The sequence below is a fragment of the Perca fluviatilis genome, chromosome 7 (assembly GCF_010015445.1).
Source record: "Perca fluviatilis chromosome 7, GENO_Pfluv_1.0, whole genome shotgun sequence".
NCBI classification, from domain to species: Eukaryota; Metazoa; Chordata; class Actinopteri; order Perciformes; family Percidae; genus Perca; species Perca fluviatilis.
The window spans coordinates 30,071,817-30,090,218 of record NC_053118.1 but is presented as its reverse complement, the minus strand read 5'-3'; the positions used below and the strand labels follow the sequence as shown (position 1 = coordinate 30,090,218).

Below are 18,402 nucleotides of genomic sequence, written 5' to 3'. Positions count from 1 at the left end.
TAGTGGAATAGGATCAAGATTGTGCTTGAGTCTGAACATTTGTCTGAGTCTGAAATGCAGTTCAGCATCTTTTCCATTCAAAACACTAAGTCAAAGAAATAGGCTGGTTGAGATGGGTTGCATTTCCTGTCGCTATCTCTTGTTTTGGTGTTTCTGCCCATGTTTACTTGTTTAATGTTAACGTGCCATTTAAAAAAAATAAAAAAATCAACACTGCCTGGTAATAATAATATTCCCTCAAAAACAGAAGCAAGAAGCAGAACTTTAGAAGATGTATTTATGGCACACACATCTCCACACTTATATTTAAGCACACACACACACACACACACACACACACACACACACACACACACACACACACACACACACACACACAACACACACACGTCACAGTAAAAGTTCCACAAAGATCATGGGGAGCATTTTCAAAAACTCACTTGTTGAAAGATTGTCTCGTCTGGCTCGTCCCGCTGTCCCCAGGCGGGTTCTCCAATCTGTTCACAAAAAAGAAAAAGTTGGTGGAGCAGGAAAAAACAAAAAAACATAACTACCATTCAGCTTCAAATATGTGCATCTGCTGTGCTGTTTCATAAATAATACTCTTTGTGATAAACGTATTTATGGCTTGTTTTTCAGCAAGGGCTGTCCTGATGTTTACAGGTAGACTAAGAACGTTGCCAGGAGTCTAAACTTTCCTTTGTGTTGCTTCTTTGAAAAAAACTTTGCAAACAGCTGTTTCATACAAATGCCTCCATTATTTAATAAATACTTCATAACAGAACAAAAAGCCTTCACAGGCAAGTTTTTTGCCGAACTGTGGTTGCAGTTATTTTACCTAGGTTTTACACAGGTGCTTCCTCCATTGTGAAAGTGTCTCTAAATGAAGTTACACAATTAATCTAGAGACTGCTTTCTACTGTTTAAATTACACTCAGCTTGAAGACAAATTGCAAAGCTAAACTAAAATCTGTTCATCTTTTGAAAATGGAAATTAGGTGTAAAGTAGATTGATCAACCAGTACATGCTGACTCTAATGTAACCATTTATATGCACTTTAGTATTTAGTACGCTAGCAGTGTGGCTCTGGAGATAGCAATGTCTGTTGGTTTGGTCTGCCACTTTATTTCAGACTGAAATATCTTAAGAACTATTGGATGGACTGCCATGAAATATGGTTCAGACACTGATGGTTCCCAAATGACCAATCCTACTGATTTGTAGTGATCCTCTGGCTTTTCCCCTAGAGCCACCATGAGGTTGACATTTGTTTTGAGAGAAATGTCTTAACAACTATTGGATGGATTGCCATGAAATGTGGTACAAACAATTGTGTACCCTTTTGGATGAATTGTAATCAGTTTGGTTATCCCCCCTTGACTTTTCATCTAGCGCCATCATCAGGTCAAAATTTGACCTGATGACCTGAAAGGTTCGCATGCTAAACCGAGATGATAAAAATGGTAAACATTATCCTGCTTAGCATCACAATGTTTGCATTGTCATTGTGAGCATGTTAACGTGTTAACAAAAGCTCGAATCACAGCTAAGCCTCACAGAGCAGCTAGCATGGCTGTAGACTCTTAGTCTTGTTTAAATGTAATGAATAAAAGACTTGTTTGGTGCTAATTTCTTAGCATGCTGACACACTAAAGTAAGAAGGTGAATATGGTAAAACATTATACCTGCTAAAGTATGTTAGCAGCCTGTTAGCATTGTCACTCTGAGCATGTTAGAGTGTTGACGTTAGCTTAACCACAGAGCTGCTAGCATGGCTGTAGACTCTCAGCGTTGTTATATTAGATGTGTTCCTCCTTAAGCAAGAGCAGAGTACTCCGAGTCTTGAATTCTCCATCACTTTTTTTCTTGCTCCAACCAAACTCCCTCAGGACAGAATCAGTCTGAGGCTGCTGTGGCTGCTGTACATCATTACACCTGAGACTGCTATCATACCAGTAATTTATCTTTTCTTTTTTTAAACCCTAACTGAAAGCCATATTCTCTTTTTAGACAAAATCAACAAATATAATTGTGTCATCAGAGATAAAAAAAAAATAAAATAAAAAAACTCTCCCACCTGTCAGACAGGATGTCCAGCACTCTCCCTGTGGAGGTGAAGGATCGATAGGTGGAGAGGAAGATGGTGATAAAGGAGGAGTCTCCCGGAAAAAAGGAATTGAAGAGGTGGCGCACCAGCTTCTCTTCTGTCCCTGCTTTTACATACTGAGAGCGAGAAGTTGCTGACTGGAGGAAGACAGGAAGGAAAAGAAAGGAAGGTAATGTTACTGCAAATTGGAGGCCTTTTCTTTTTCACCCGCTCGCCTCCAGTCAGTCGTACATGACTCACCGTCACACTATTGGGGGCACCATGCTGCTGTTTGACCACCACTGTGTAGATCACCCCATCCTCCTCTTCCTCCACCACAGTGGACTGTAGAGCAGAGAAACCAGATTAAGACAGTGTTTATGCGTTGCAAAGAATTCATGAAAATCAGTATGGACTTTGAATTCTTTGGGAGGAATAAACTGTTTCGCTCAAGAAGATTTTTTTTTTTTTTTTTTACTGCTGACTAAACTAAACTGACTAACACCATTAGACGGTCTCATTAAAATGATTGAGACATAATATGTTCAAAAAGACACCCAATAGGCCTATCAATTTAAAAAAGAAAAAAAGGGGGGCAAAATCAAGCTGCTCTGAACTAATTTCTCACATGCTAGATAGAGCTCTAACGATCCCATTTTAGCCTCGGGGAAAGTCCCTGACACAGTTCTACTTTATACTTTTATCGGCTCACAGGCACATTCTATAACTATATCCTGTTCTCTTACAATGTGCAACACACTCTGGACTTACCAGATCCACAGGACAGTACCAGATGGTTTTCATTGGTGAGGGCTCTGCCTGAAGAAGAGAACCAAACAAAGCAGACGTTAAGACAAAATACCTTATTTGTTGTACTTATTTGTTGTAAAAAAAAAATAGCATTATACTAAATGAGTGAATTAGCAGTAAAGCAACACATTATATAAGCATTAAGTGTATCTGAGGCAGTGGTTGTGAGTAAATTTAGTCTTTAATATGAAGGCAAACTAATCCTGTCCTACCATGATAGACTACATATGCCCTTTAAGCAGACAATGATTTACATTCTTTTAGCTTGTTTAATTTGATGAATCACACAGTACGATGATGCAGAAAGGACAAAAGTGCATAACGTCCCCAAGTCAAAATTTGAGAAAACCTCTCAACAGACATCAACAATTTTTTTTATAGTGGAGCTAATTTAGTTTTTGTATCCCACAGGGAATCTGGCAACTCTCTAGTTTGTATATGTTTGACTGGACTTTGTCCTATTTGGCGATAGACACACGTGCATCACTAATGTTATTAATGATGAAATATTCAGCTGCGTAATACAGGGCCGAAAGATAACTTTCCTTTTTAATCCTGTGCACACAAGATAAAAAAACATGTAACCTTTCAGGACTTTGCGGGCTGTGTATGCACAAGATGCAACAAAGAATCTGAATTGTAATTAATTAGTCAATTAATATTATACAGCACTCACATTTTCAGCACTTATAAGCCATAACAACCTACATAGAGTTTTGTATATTATATCTAACATAATATAAATCATTAAACAAATAAATAACCTCTCAGTAGGTTGGTTAATCCGAGTTTAAACTGTGCAATGCAATACAAGTTACATTTAGATTATCTTTCAACTTGGTTTTGTCCTTGTTGGTGCAATCCAGCATTGTATCTCCCAATCACACACATATAAACCACAGAAAAACACCCCCGATTACACAAGCAAGAAGAAAAATAGATGCTAATTAATAACATGCACTTACTATATACAGTATGCGTGTGTTGTTTAAAATTAAGCCTTCTTGCAGCCTAAAAAACACTTGAACTGCCTGTGCAATCAATGAATAATAATTGGCCAAATTACTTGGCAGCATTGGTGCCCAGTCTTATCAAAACTACACATTGACACACACGGGTTATGTCGCAGACAGCCGATGACTCATAGCACTTTAATAGAAAGAAGAAGTGTGAGACGTTCAGTAGCATTGCAGAGACATTTGAATATGGTCAGAACAGCCATAGGGACAAGAGCCAGATGCCACAAAACTGCTTTCAATCACATTCTAAACCACACGGTTTTAATGTCTTTAAAGCCCAGTGGCAGTTCAATTTTTTTACTCAAGTGCCGTAGTTAGGTACAGTTCCGAGGTACTTCACTTAAGTATTTTCATTCTATACAACTTTATACTTATACTTCACTACATTTCAGCAGCAAATATTGTACTTTTTACTTGGCTACATTTATTCGACAGCTGTTAGTTACTTTACAGACCAATTGTATTTTTTGTAAAATACAACATTTTGTAAAAGAGTAAACCAGTGGTTCCTTAACCTTTTTGGCTTTTTTTTACAAAAAACTTTTTGTTGTTGTTGTTGGGGCCTGTTTCAGATGTCTATGAGTTGTTAGAACTTCTACCAAAGACGTATTTTCCCTCTAATTGTAATTTTAAGTCGCTTTGGATAAAAGCAATGTAATGTAATGTTGTAATGTTGTGACCCTTTGTTGGGGCTGGATCCCAGGTTGGAAACCAGTGAAATAAGCTACCTAACTATATAAAGTACCAGCTACAACATTAATAACATGCATCAGTGCATCAACTATTTCCGTGTTTTAGTGTTGACTAAGTTTAAGAAATCAGCAATGGGGGCGCCCGGATAGCGCAGTTGGTAGAGCGGGAACCCATATATAAAGGTTTACTCCTTGACACAGCGGGCCCAGGTTCAACTCCGACCTGCGGCCCTTTGCTACATGTCATTCCCCCTCTCTCTCCCCTTTCATTTCTTCAGCTGTCCTTTCAATAAAGGCCTAAAAATAAAAAAAAAAATAATCTTAAAAAAAAAAAAAAAAGAAATCAGAAATGGGTGTTTCTCAGCTGATATTGGCATATTTTACTCATGCAGACAAATCTTTAGCAGAATAAAAAAACATGAATAACTCAGGTCTAGTTGTTGTCCAGTGTTAGTTCTTACAGTAGCGGAGAATGAGTCTTATGTTGGGAATTGTCGGTTGTGGGTTGGGCTGAGCCTTTTGTTTACATCTAGATCACAGATTTACATCTTAGTACTTACAGCGATCAATATCGTTTTACACTCCTCCTGACACTGACACTTTCACAACTGTGACTTTTTCCATCATAAAAAATGCATGAGCAGGACACTGTGTATGAAGTCATCCTGGTTGTCTGGTGAAATCTCCAGACAACTTAAGACGTAATGTACGTCATCGTGACTACAAAACACGAGCAACACCTTGAAAACAAGACAAATACACCAAAAACACATCTTATAAACCCTTTTGACTGCTCAGCCTCTCAAAAAAGCTAATGCCCTGTCTTATAATTTCATTCATTTTGCATGTGCTGACTTGTGAGCTTTTCTCATATGCAAATTCAAAGTCACATATAAGCCAAGAAACATATTCATACGAACAGCAGAGGGGCCTGAGTCCTTCTTTCCCCCCTGTTTGACCTATGGTGTAATTAGTTGTAATAAGCATATGTTAGCCACTATTGGCCTCTTTCAAATTACCTTGGCTTGACTTGATCGAAGGTCAACGCTCCAAGCAGGCGCTTGTTGCATTCAAAACGGATCCTACTGCCCTGAGTAATATAGTCTGTATGTCAAACCTGTTATTCTACCTGCTATCTCTGCTTGATTCTACACAAATCTGCATGCAATTCTATCTTTCCAATGAAATCACCCCAAGCACACAAACACGTACACAGAAAAAAATGGTCACACAAGTTACCTTTCCCCCTGCAAGTCCAGACAGGGAGCAATCCCTCAGCTTCCTGGAAATCTTCAGGATGAAGCTACGAATAGCATTTTCTCTATTATCTCTCATCTGTTGCGCCTTCTTTTTTCTCTCTCTTTCTCTCTCTCTCTCTCTCTCTCTTTCAAATGCTGTTATTTCACGGCGTGTATGTCAGTTGACCTAGATCTGTGTCTTTATGTCTTTACCGTTTTACTCTCAACGTCTTGTGGCTCTATATCACAAAGACACACCTGAAGCAGGAGCTAAGTCCGGCCCCCTGTGAGCCTGCATCACCTGGGCACACCCATTTCACACACAAGCACAGAGGAAGGGATATGTTGGTGTTGGTAGCACAACACTCATTTTCAGTGAGTCACTTTTTACACAGTCACCCATGGACACACATACAGACACACTGCTCACACAAATGCAGACCCTCATCAATAGACACATGCATGAGCACTGCCCTGCAAACACGCATGCATGCACGCACGCACCACGCACGCACACACACACACCGTGAGACAAAGCCCTGAAGCTATTTCCAGAACAATACCCCCTCTCTTTCAATCCCTCCCCCTCCTCTCTTCTGCTCTCTTTGTCTTTCTAGATGACCTTCCCATAGCCTACAGATCAAGTAGTTTGACTGAGTATCATGTTTTAATACACACTACAGCAAAAACAACAATTAACTGAGAAGGATGTAACAGGTAAAAAAAATCGCACAGCCTTCATACTGTATTTTTATTCAAAAGCCTGAGCTGCTGTTTGAGCAGGGAGAGGCCTGTAGACCTTATAACGAGAGGTAACAAATGTTCAGACGGCCAGTGAACCAGGAAGCTAGCTGTGTTTATTTAAGGCGTTAATGACATCAGAGAGTGAAAAGCAATGTTAACTAGGTGGAGACGCTGTGTGTGTGGAGGGCAGTTAGCTTATTAGTGTGTCAGCTAACATAACAACATATAGGCTACAGAGCAACATTAGCTTTATCATTAGCATTCATCTGGAGTCATCTGGAGATGTTTCAGTCAACCTGGCCACTGTATGTACAATATTCACTCTCCTTTCAGCTCTGTTTTGGTGTTCACCAACTCCTGAAAACAGTATGTGGCTTGTTAGCTACTAAATGCTCCACTATGTTCACCAGCTAGTTGCTATCTTTATCCGTCTGTAGTATAGTGCGAGTTTACCAGAGGGTTTGTTTGTGCTAAAAACAACAAGGAAAACAAGGTTGATGAAAACGAGACGTCTAAAACAGTGAAGTTGCTAAAACCAAAACAATGAGCTAAAATATGCTAAAATGCTAACTGCAGTTGGGTTTTAATTCTCTGTAGGTTTGTCACTACGAGCGACACCTTTCACATTCCTTTTTTAATATACACAGAATAAAATTATGTCTTAAAGTCAGGTCCTCCAGATGAATAGATGCTTACTTAACTGCAAAGATTGGGTTAAAGTTAAAGTGCTGACAGAAAAACTGAAGTGTGCAAAATGTGCACATAAAAATTTAAAATTACATTCTATTCAGACTACTCCAGGACTGGAACAGTTAGTGGCGTCACGCGTCTGCTAACGAGCATTAGTCATCCTAGAAAGCCAGACTATACACAAAGTAAACAGTATTTACTCTGACTTTAAAACATTTGCACAGTCGGACATTATTCTCTGTAGCTATCATTAGGCCCTGCAAGACACAACCTGTAAAATTCATTTTGAGTACATGGAAACTAATTGATACAATCAACAATGTTTCTTAGCCTTGGATCATGCATTATGGTGGATGCGCTGAAACAAGAAAATTACAAAATTAAAATTTTCTTAAAACAAAGTCCAATATTGATATATTACTATGAAATAATCAAAATCTGAGACAGGAAACGACAAATAAGATCCTCTAAACCAACAGTTGTGGCAGGGAGTCCGAATGAGATAACGCAGGTGATACAGCAATAAGAGAACAGATAGTAACAGAACAAATAAAACCTGATGCAGAACATTTCCTTGTATTATTCTGCTGAATCTAACTCAGAAAACACAGGGAACATGTAGAAGCATTTGCAGGCAGTTAACACTATGGTAAACAGCCCCATGGAGCTAACAAGTCTTGCTGAGATAAAAAATAATTGTTAACAGGGCTTTAAATACAGCTTGTTTATATTTAATATAGTACGATTTCCCCCCAAGGCACAGTCTTATTACTTACTTATAGAAGAGTGAAAGTGATAGCCTTTAGCACTTTAAAAGTGACCCCGTGGGCCTTTATCACAGACACAAAGAAAACTAGCCCTTCGCTTTGTTTCCTTATTCCAGAAAGAGCTGGTATAGTGAGGCACTTGAGATAAAAGTATATTCAGTGGAGTGCCAATTGAGTTTGCCTTCTGAAATCAGGCTGAATGTGGGTCAGAGGAGCCAGCCTTTTCTGTGGAGGAACTTTTCAAAGCGTAATAGATGTGTGTAATTTGGAGTTCAGCTGTCTCATAGGCTGGCGGATAAGCATCATGATTATAGGCCACCGCAGTGGGTGGCATGAGTTTGTTCTGGTGTGTAAAAAGAAAAAAGACTCTGCAGCTGTTAGTTTGTTATTTTTAGGTTTTATCAAAACCAGTATTGATTTTTCCCATATGTACCATTGTTGCTGTTGCCATATGTGACACTTTGTTTATGTTCTTTTCAAAGATGGGATCTTCTCTCAGAGCCCTAAGCTCTCCTTTTTCTAAACGTTGTTAAGTTGCATGCAGGAAGTACATAATAACTGGAGACAAACACAGGAAGCAGGACGTACTGTCGTGTTGCGAAGCTATTTTTTTCCTCCTTTCCTTCCATCAGCCGAGGCTGCGTCAACTTCTCCTCCTGAAAAACTTCGTCGGCTATTGGACGGCACCAGAAAAGCACCGGGCACTGGACAGGGGGTCATAAATACATCTTCTGAAGCTTTAACATAACCATTGTTTTTTAAGTGGTCCACAACCCAGACCCCTTCCTTCCTATCTTTCTCTCTGCTCCTCATCTAACGCTTTCATCTATGTATCCCTTGGTGCCCGTTATCTACTCTCTTTCAAGTAAAACTCTGTGGCATTCAGCTCAAAGCTGTATTCTCCCCAATAGGAAGAAAAAAAATCCTCAGTTGGATGTGATTACGCTGTTAGATATCATCAGTCTGTGATGTTCTGCAAGTTAATCTGTAGGGAATAGTTGACTTTTTGGTGTTCGAACTTTGCCTGATTGCCTGAGTGATTTCCACTAAAATGTCCAGATAACAGGCGTTAACTTCAGTCAAAAGTGGATTTATGGGAATATATAGTAGCGAGCTAGCAAGCCAAAGTATGTGGACACCCGAACATTACACACCTGTGTGATTGTTATTCCAAAACAACGCACATTCATTTGCTGTTGTAGCCATATCCACTCTTCTAGTATAGTCGACACTGGAATCTTGCTGCAGGGGATTTGCTACCATCAACTTTAAACACTTTTGCCTTCCTCCATGGTAAGACAACACATTCTACGAACTAGATACTTTTTTTTTTTTTTTTAACACAACCTGGCCATCACAGGCGGTATTCAAGTTCACCCCAAAGGGGCTGTCTGCTCTTTGAAACCATTATGTGCATTTGGGATTAGAGAAATACACCACCAAGCAAGTCAATTACATCATTATCTGTTATCTGTATTAACCATATTCTTTAGGGTTTTTTTAAATTTTATTTCAATCAATTAAACTAAACCTGAAAACACACTTTGTTTCTTTCACCTAGAAGCTTCATTGTTCACTCAAGGTTTTCACTTCATGCATTTTGACTCACACATCCAAGTTTCCCTCATTAAAGAACCAACAAGTGGCCGTATTGGATTCCACTCAACAGACTGTCCTTGGAGACGGCCTGTGATACTGGATACTGTTTATAGGGAGAGCGGGTGCACGCCACATTGACCGGCCAAACCGCCACATGCATTATTTACTGCGAGGTCCGCAGCCGCCATGTGACACCAGCACGGAGAGACTTCTTTTTTTTTTTTTGCTGCGAGGAGTTCCTTGCTAAGTAAAACCAAAGAGCCATGTGCAGGTCTTGTGTGAATGGGGCCAGAGAGTTAGTCAGTAGGTCATCATGACTCGAGGAAAATGTTTTCTTACCAATATGGCTGTTGAGGTCTGAAGCTTTTTTTTTTTTACCACATAGGCAAAGAGAGAAGAAATCCTGCCCTCACGTGTAGATATCGAAAGATAAAACTGAACAATACTTTGCAGGAAAAAGCCCCAAAACAACACTCCAACTGTGTGTAAAGTTCAACCATCTGAAGAGCTTCTGATATGGCTCAACGAACCACACTTTGAAGTCACTAAACATTAACAGAGGTGAAAGACCGTGGGAAATTCACCTGTTCCATGAACCTTTTAACCTCTTCAGTTTCAGTTCAACTGCATCCATGTTACAGATGTTATCCTGGAGTCTGTGCATTTCCTCCTAACTGGAGGACACAACTACCTGTGTGTGTGTGTGTCTGTGCGTCTGTATGTGTGCGTGTGAGTGTAGGTGTCTGTGTGCAGGAATGTTGTCTTTCTGCACCTGCTATTCCCACACAAAGTTACAAAATTGTTACATTTCAATCACTTTCACCTGTTCTGATTAAGTTCTAAGAAATAAGCACCAATAATGACCAAAAATCTTGTTTCTATTTTTTTTAACCTTTTTTATAATTGAATTGACTTGTTTTCTCACAAAAAAAACGAAAATGATCATATGATCATAGATGTGATCTCACAGGGGTAAATGGCAAATATCAACCATAAATTATGTATATATCATTGGTAATTGAGCTAAAGTAAACATCTGTTAAGTATTTTTACATAAATTGTTATGGCTGTATTGATTTAAAAGCCTAATAATGTGGTGGGTCCACCAGACCCGGGAACATTGGCTGTGTAACAAAAATATGAACACCTAAAGCAAGGATTAACAAAGCCAAGCCATCGACTATAGTCCTATGGAGAAACGCAGCAGCGCAGCTATCGGCCCTGGTGACCTCAGCACCACCAGAGTTAGAGGAGAGCGACTAGGCAAGGTGTGATTTTTGTTTTCTTGTACGTTGGTTTGTTTTTGTTTTCCTCGAGACCGCAGAGGGTAGGGGGTGGGTGAGGGTTTTGGTTATTGTTCGATTGTATCTCTTTGTTCTGTATGTTGTATGTTATAAAAATAATAAAAAATGTATCTTTAAAGGTCCCATGGCATGAAAATGTCACTTTATGAGGTTTTTTAACAATAATATGAGTTCCCCCAGCCTGCCTATGGTCTCCCAGTGGCTAGAAATGGTGATAGGTGTAAACCGAGCCCTGGGTATCCTGCTCTGTCTTTGAGAAAATGAAAGCTCAGATGGGCCGATCTGGAATCTTCTCCTTATGAGGTCATAAGGAGCGAGGTTACCTCCCCTTTCCCTGCTTTGCCCGCCCAGAGAATTTGGCCCGCCCATGAGAGAGAGACATCATGGCTTTTTCAAACGAGCAAAGTGGCAGTTGGTCAAGGCCACACCCCCCCTCCACCTTGCCCCCACTCCTCCTCAATAGCTACATACACAGAAATGGCGATCACTAAGGAAAGCTCATTGTGGGACTGGCTCTAGTTGCTGTAATTCGGCACCAAGGCTGAATTTCGAAAGAGACTTCAGATACAGTATAGGGGACCACTAAGGTCTATATAAAAGAGACTTCAGATACAGTATTATAGGACCACTAAGGTCTATATAAAAGAGACTTCAGATACAGTATTAGGGGACCACTAATGTCTATATAAAAGAGACTTCAGATACAGTATTAGGGGACCACTAAGGTCTATATAAAAGAGACTTCAGATACAGTATTAGGGGACCACTAAGGTCTATATAAAAGAGACTTCAGATACAGTATTAGGGGACCACTAAGGTCTATATAAAAGAGACTTCAGATACAGTATTAGGGGACCACTAAGGTCTATATAAAAGAGACTTCAGATACAGTATTAGGGGACCACTAAGGTCTATATAAAAGCATCCAAAGAGCACCATGTCATGAGACCTTTAAAAAAAAAAATGAACACCACACAAGTGTTAAGCTAAATGCTAACATCAACATGCTAACATGCTCACAATGACAATGCAAACATCCTGATGCTAAGCAGGTATAATGTTTACCATGTTCACCATCGTAGTTTAGCGTGTTAGCGTGCTAACATTTGCTAATTAGCACTAAACACAAAGTAAGGCTGAAGCTAATGGAAATGTTGTTCGTTTTGCAGATATTTGGTCATAAACCTAAGTATTAGGCATATTAGAATTTTGGCATGATGATGGCACTAGAGGAATTTATTCCGTTTTTGGAAAGTAACAGCATTTGGGTTGCCCTGGTGGAAATATACTAAACCCAGACACACACACACACACACACACACACACAACACACACACACATACCATCTTCATCTCTCTCTTACTTACTGAATCACACTGTGTTTATTCCCTCAGGGATTTCTAAAAAACAACAGGCGACCGCATCTGCTGTTTATTCAAGAACCTGATAGTCGAGCTCAGCGTGCACGGTTTCACAGAGGACCGTCCTAATTGCTGTTAGCGGTGTCGCCTAGGAGAGCCATGACAAATAAAAAGTTCTCTCATCGCCGTCGTACCACTTTATTGTGTGAACAGAAGAAAGTCTAATAAAGTGGATGGCAGGAGAGTGTCAGTACTCAAACTCTCGAACGCCACGAAGAGTCCACAGAACAAAGCTCTGAGAAATCAACTTCGTGTCAAACTCTGTAACACGCTAAAGTGACAAAATGATGATCGTGTTTTACAGGAGGCAGAAGGAAAACACTTACCTGTGAAGTTTCCAATTCATCGCTGCCGCTCCCCCTCCTTGATTGGTTGCCCGGGGTGCCGCTGTCAGGTGGTAAGGGCCGGTAGCCAATGAGAGGCACGTTGCTTGACTCCACCCCCGGCAGGTCATAACCTCCTGTTCGCATGTTACGGGGGAGCATGGTGCCAGCTGCCACAGACAGGAAGGACATGAGAAAATAAGTGTTTCGTGGTCTCTTAAGCCCGTTTTATGGATCTACGGAGGCTCCACGCAGAGCTTTCGCCGTAGCCTACGTAAGTGGCCTGATGTTTATACTTGTGCGCTGGTGTGTGCGTCGAGCCGGCATGTGTGTGCGTGTGGGGGGAGTGATAGAGCGAGGGAGAAGTGAGAGAGTGACGGCGATTAGCTTCGGAGCGAGTACCGACTCTAGAGTCATAGTGAGAGAAACAAAGTGTCTCCCCTGTTCTTTCTGACCACGGTGGGAAATCTTTAGCAGGAAAAGTTAACCTTCTCATTGATGTCACGTTGTTTATGAAGAAGGAGAACCAGGAAATGAATCGGGGGAAATGCAACGCTACCAAGCCACGGCCGAGCGACGTGCATCGCTGCGACGTGTAGTTACATTTTTCGAGAGGTGCACGTCAGGCTACGGCGTAGGGTCCGGCGTAGACGCAGAGGGTTCTGCAGGGGTACGCCGTCGATTCGACGCAGAAGCATAAAACGGCCTTTAGGCTGCGGTTCAGACAAACATCTTGTGAGTTAATTGGGATTAGACAACATCTTTATCATTAGCAATTACTAGTATTCTTTAGGGGTGGGGGAAAAAATGTATACAGCATAGTATCGCAATATTTTCCGTGGCAATACTGTATCGATACACAGACGCCAAGTATCGATCTTTTATGATATATGTGTTGGTCAGTCTGTCTGCTTGACAATCCCCATTTTGCAGCAATAAAATTGAAGTGAGATGAACAAACAGAGAAATGTATCTTTTTAGAAAAACAGATGTTGACAAAGTTTTCTTTTGGGGACATAATTTGAAATTGGGAAAAATTTGAAGTTGGAAAAAAGGTAATAAATTACAATATATCGCAGAATATTGCAATATCTTTAAAATCGCAATAATATTGTATCGTGACATAAGTATCGCGATGATATCGTATCGTGAGGCCTCTGGTGATTCCCACCCCTAGTATTCTTATAGTTAGTATTAGTACATTTTAAAGTAACATTTGAAGCTTACTATACTGTTTGCTATTATTCTCCTTACAAATCACTCACTAAGGCCAGGAGAGCACTGGCTTCCTGTGTTTAAAATAATTAATTTCAAAATATTACTATTGGTTTATAACTCACTGAATGGTTTACATACATTTGTAATCTGCTGCTACTGTAGGCCTACATTATGAACCGTCCACACCGAAACATGGAGAAGCTCAGTTTGTATGCACCAAATATCTGAAACTAATATATTAGAGCTTATATTTATCTCCTATTTTATTTTACTCTTCTTAAATGCTGAATTTGTTTTAAATCGCCTTTTGTTTACTTTATATCTAAGGGATTGGTTCACAATTTTCCAAGTCTGTCTCAAACCAATAATCAGTTGCCCTATATGAACACTGAAACAGGTTTTGCTTGCTGTAATCATCCCCACCGTTCACCGGTGCAATAAAATGTTCCCTGTCAAATGTGTTTTCACTGTAAGCGATGGGGCACAAACTCCACAGTCCTCATTCTGTTCTTCTATTGTATTTAAAAGTTGGTCTAAGCCTGATATGCTATCCTTTAATGCATTTTTATGTCTTATGTAAAGAACTCTGAATTGCCTTGTTGTTGAAAGGCACTATACAAATAAACTGGCCTTTCCTTACCTTAGTGGATACATTTTTAAAACTGTGAGGTAGGTAGATAATAGATGGATAGAATGAACTTTTAATGATCACAATAAAGTCTGATTAGAACCATACATGCCAATAAATGTATTGCCACTTTTATTTCAGTGTTTGAGTCCTTGTTTGTTACCAGCTAACTATCTGAACCTGCTAAAGATCAACGTTGGACAGTTTACCAGGCTCAGGTTTGACCTACAAAAACAGTAGAGCAACCTTTGAGTGCAAATTCTAGACATTTTAAATGAAAGGAACACACTGCAGTAAGTTAATGGCAGCATGGAGGCCATTTCGTGGTTGATTTGTTTAACACATTCATAGTGCCCCACCGCATGTCAGGATTTGCATAGCAACCCTCCTTCCATTTCCCTTTCCTCGCTTTGGTATTTGGATGGCCATGAAGATAGACATCTCATAAACACTGTTTCAGGAAGAGAGGTGTATAGGAAAGAGAGAGAGAGATAGAGAGGTGATACAGTAGAAAGTGCTATTGAAATGCTCAACTATGGATTGATTACATGTTGATGAATGTGTGTATTAAAGTTTCTTTTGACTTTTCTGAGCAAAACATGCAGAATGGCTGCCAGGTGGCCGCTGTAGCTGAAAGGCCAGAGAATCAATCCCCTAAAGAGCCTGCTGAGACTTCCATCCTGGTGAAAATTTCCTTCGAGGACCCCCTATCTGCTCTCACAGCTCTGGTTAAGAAAGAGCAGGGGTTAAAAAGCCTCAAGTGTGATATAAAAATGTGCTGGCACTCCCAACTTACCATTGTGCTTTTGTCTTGGACTCCTGCAGCGTTGTAGCATTTGTGCAACACTTCCTTTCTCTTACGTGATCATTTGTCATTGCTGTAGTTTTGTAATTTGGCTCATTATAACCTTGCTTAAGAAACTAGTTTGCAGTCTGCATGACAGAGGGAGAGACGCGCAGGCCTGCAGGGAAAACAAGTCCAAAACTGTGCAGTTTATGCCCCGACCAACGGCCATGCAGAGGTCTGAATGCCTGCTATTCACTGGATCTGACCAAAGCAAACAGAGCACATATGACTGAGGAAAACAAACACATACTGTACAGCTGTAACTAGGTTACAGCTTAGTCACACACCCCATAATGCTACTTTTCTGCTCAATGCATGCCACCATAGGGTGGTGCTACAGTTATGCTCAGTCCTAATGATAGCTTCTTGTCACAATGTAGGCTGGATGATGTGAATAAAGCCTGACAGTGTGAGGGCTGTAAAAGTTTGAGCGTGCTGACACTCCTATTAAAACCCACAATAGTGACCAATGGTGAAATGTGCTTCCTACTATGAGTCACACACTGACATGAAGGCCCTGGAAATGTAAAACAAAAAAAAATATATATATATATATATATACATAGAGGAAGAGAAGTGAGTGAAGCTGTAAATCAACTTACTTATAGCCAAGTGGCATTCGCAGGATGTGGGTTGTCCAACTGTGGTCAGCTGGATTCAGGCAGCATTGGGTGGCCTCTGGTGCTGCTGGATCGGTGGCCGGCTCAGCTGAGGAGAGTCGCGCCCATCTGTACGACCGTCACCGACGACAACGACGAGAGAGTCTCCGTCCACCGCCTCGCGCCCCCACCCTCTCTCCTCTCTATCAGTATCCACGCACCGCTCGTCTGTCCAGCCTTCAGCAGCTGATAGCGCACTTTGGCCAAGCTGCAAACTCCCTCTCCTCTCCTCTCCTCTCTTCTCCTCTCCCCTCTCCCCCACCCTCTCTCTCTCTCTCTCTCTCTCTCTCTCTCTCTCTCTCTCTCTCTCTTTATGACGTCGCAGTTCCTGTATATTGTGGACTCATCGCTTTGGCAACAGCACCGTCTCTCTGGGTGCTACACAGTGTACAGCAGCCCGGCTCCAAAACACCGCTGCTCCGGGGAAATGTGACTTCAGGGGCAGAAGAGGGAAACGCACAGACGCATTTCCGCACGATCGGCTCGAGCGTACGCACGAACGCACGCACGCACGCACACAGGCTACACACACGCGCTTTTCTCTTACCAGTGACAGACCTTAAACCTGTAACCTCTTCACCTCATCTAACCTAATCCTGACGGTAACATAACACTAAATCCAAAAGCCCAGGGGTTAACTTTATGACTTTGTTTTAATACACTTAGTTCATGCATATTGCATACCAAACCTTAAAATATCTTTCTTCGAATCATGCAAAATTTTTATTACAGTAATGGGCCTATTTTACCTTGACCATATACAGTCTATGCCCTTACAGTAATCAACTACAACAGTAAAATGTTGTGTAAACAGTTAATGCACCAGTAAAAAAAATATAGTAATACATATAATATAGGCCTACTGCATATTACAGTTATAGAACACTCACAGGGGTAATTTTCTGCACAATGAGGCTACTTTTACTTATTTAAAAAAAAAATTGCATGCAGGATATTTTTACACTGTGGTATTGTTAACGTCAAATGAACCACCCCGCCCCCCCAACATATGACACAATCATTACATAACAACAGAGAAGTGAAAGAAAAAAACAAAACAAAAAACATAAATTGTATAAATAAATAAATAACATAAAAATAAAAATACAATGAACAATACAGCAACGTACATATACAAAAGAAAACACAACACATGCATATGACCACAACACATGTTCATCAATACATTACAACCACCAAATGGCCAAGATGGCCAATAATAAGTAAATAAGTAAACCGTAGAGTGTGAGTGGATTTCCAACTACAGTCAATTATAAACATTAGGTATAGACAGTAGGCATAAGGATTGCCTGCATCTTTAATAACAATGGCAGTTAATCTTAAAGTGAGCATTGCGTGTGTGTGTGTGCGTGTGTGTGTGCGTGTGTGTGTGTGTGTGTGCGCTCCCCTGAGTCTCATGACATCACCTGACTCTGATCCGAACAGTATCAAGCTTAACTCTCTGACCGATCTTTGATGAATTAGCTGATGCTCTTATCAGTGAGAGGCTGCCATGCCAAAAGGACTGGCTGAGATTAGACATGCTGCTGTTGTTGTTGCATACCTCAACTGTCAGCTGGCAGTTATTAATGGGACTGTTTGTAACCACAGCCATAAATAATTACCACAGCCACCATGTGACGTGATAATGCAGACAGGAAGTTGAAATAATGTGTGTTTCACTGACACACCATGGGGAAATCGCCAGAAACCCAAAAAGACACAACACATACATGATATAATGTACAACAATCACGTAATTTCAATGTTAATAAAGGATCATACTAGTTTCTAACCTTTCTGGTTTAGGACTCTTTAAAGGTCCCATGGCATGAAAACTTCACTTTATGAGGTTTTTTAACATTAATATGAGTCCCCCAGCCTGACTATGGTCCCCCAGTGGCTAGAAATGGTGATAGGTGTAAACCGAGACCTGGGTATCCTGCTCTGCCTTTGAGAAAATGAAAGCTCAGATGGGCCGATCTGGAATCTTCTCCTTATGAGGTCATGAGACCTGAGAGGTCTCTCTCAGAAATGGCACATACTAAGGAAAGCTCATTGTGGGACTGGCTCTAGTGGCTGTTATTCTGCACCAAGGCTGAATTTCAGGAAAGAGACTTCAGATACAGTATTAGGGGACCACTAAGGTCTATATAAAAGCATGCAAAGAGCACCATGTCATGGGACCTTTAATGCCAGGCCATGCTTGTGACCTCTCATCACATCAGAATCAGAATCAGTATTATTGGCCAAGTATACTTACATACACAAAGGAATTTGACTTTGTGTTAACTCTCTATACATTCAACAAATAGACATGTAGTAGTAAACATTCAGTAGACAAATAGTAATATAG

General features: G+C 40.5%; 1 protein-coding gene across 1 annotated transcript in view; it reads right to left on the bottom strand.

The window, feature by feature from the left end:
• The window catches only part of rgl2 (ral guanine nucleotide dissociation stimulator-like 2), a 35,202-nt gene extending 18,920 nt beyond the window's left edge, over window positions 1-16,282 (bottom strand). The window contains 6 exon segments of the mRNA XM_039805562.1: window positions 441-497; window positions 2,079-2,245; window positions 2,349-2,432; window positions 2,859-2,906; window positions 12,698-12,864; window positions 15,990-16,282. Of these exon segments, the coding sequence (XP_039661496.1) occupies window positions 441-497; window positions 2,079-2,245; window positions 2,349-2,432; window positions 2,859-2,906; window positions 12,698-12,856 (515 nt within the window). The 5' untranslated portion in view covers window positions 12,857-12,864; window positions 15,990-16,282.
• Between the last annotated feature and the right edge of the window lie 2,120 nt (window positions 16,283-18,402).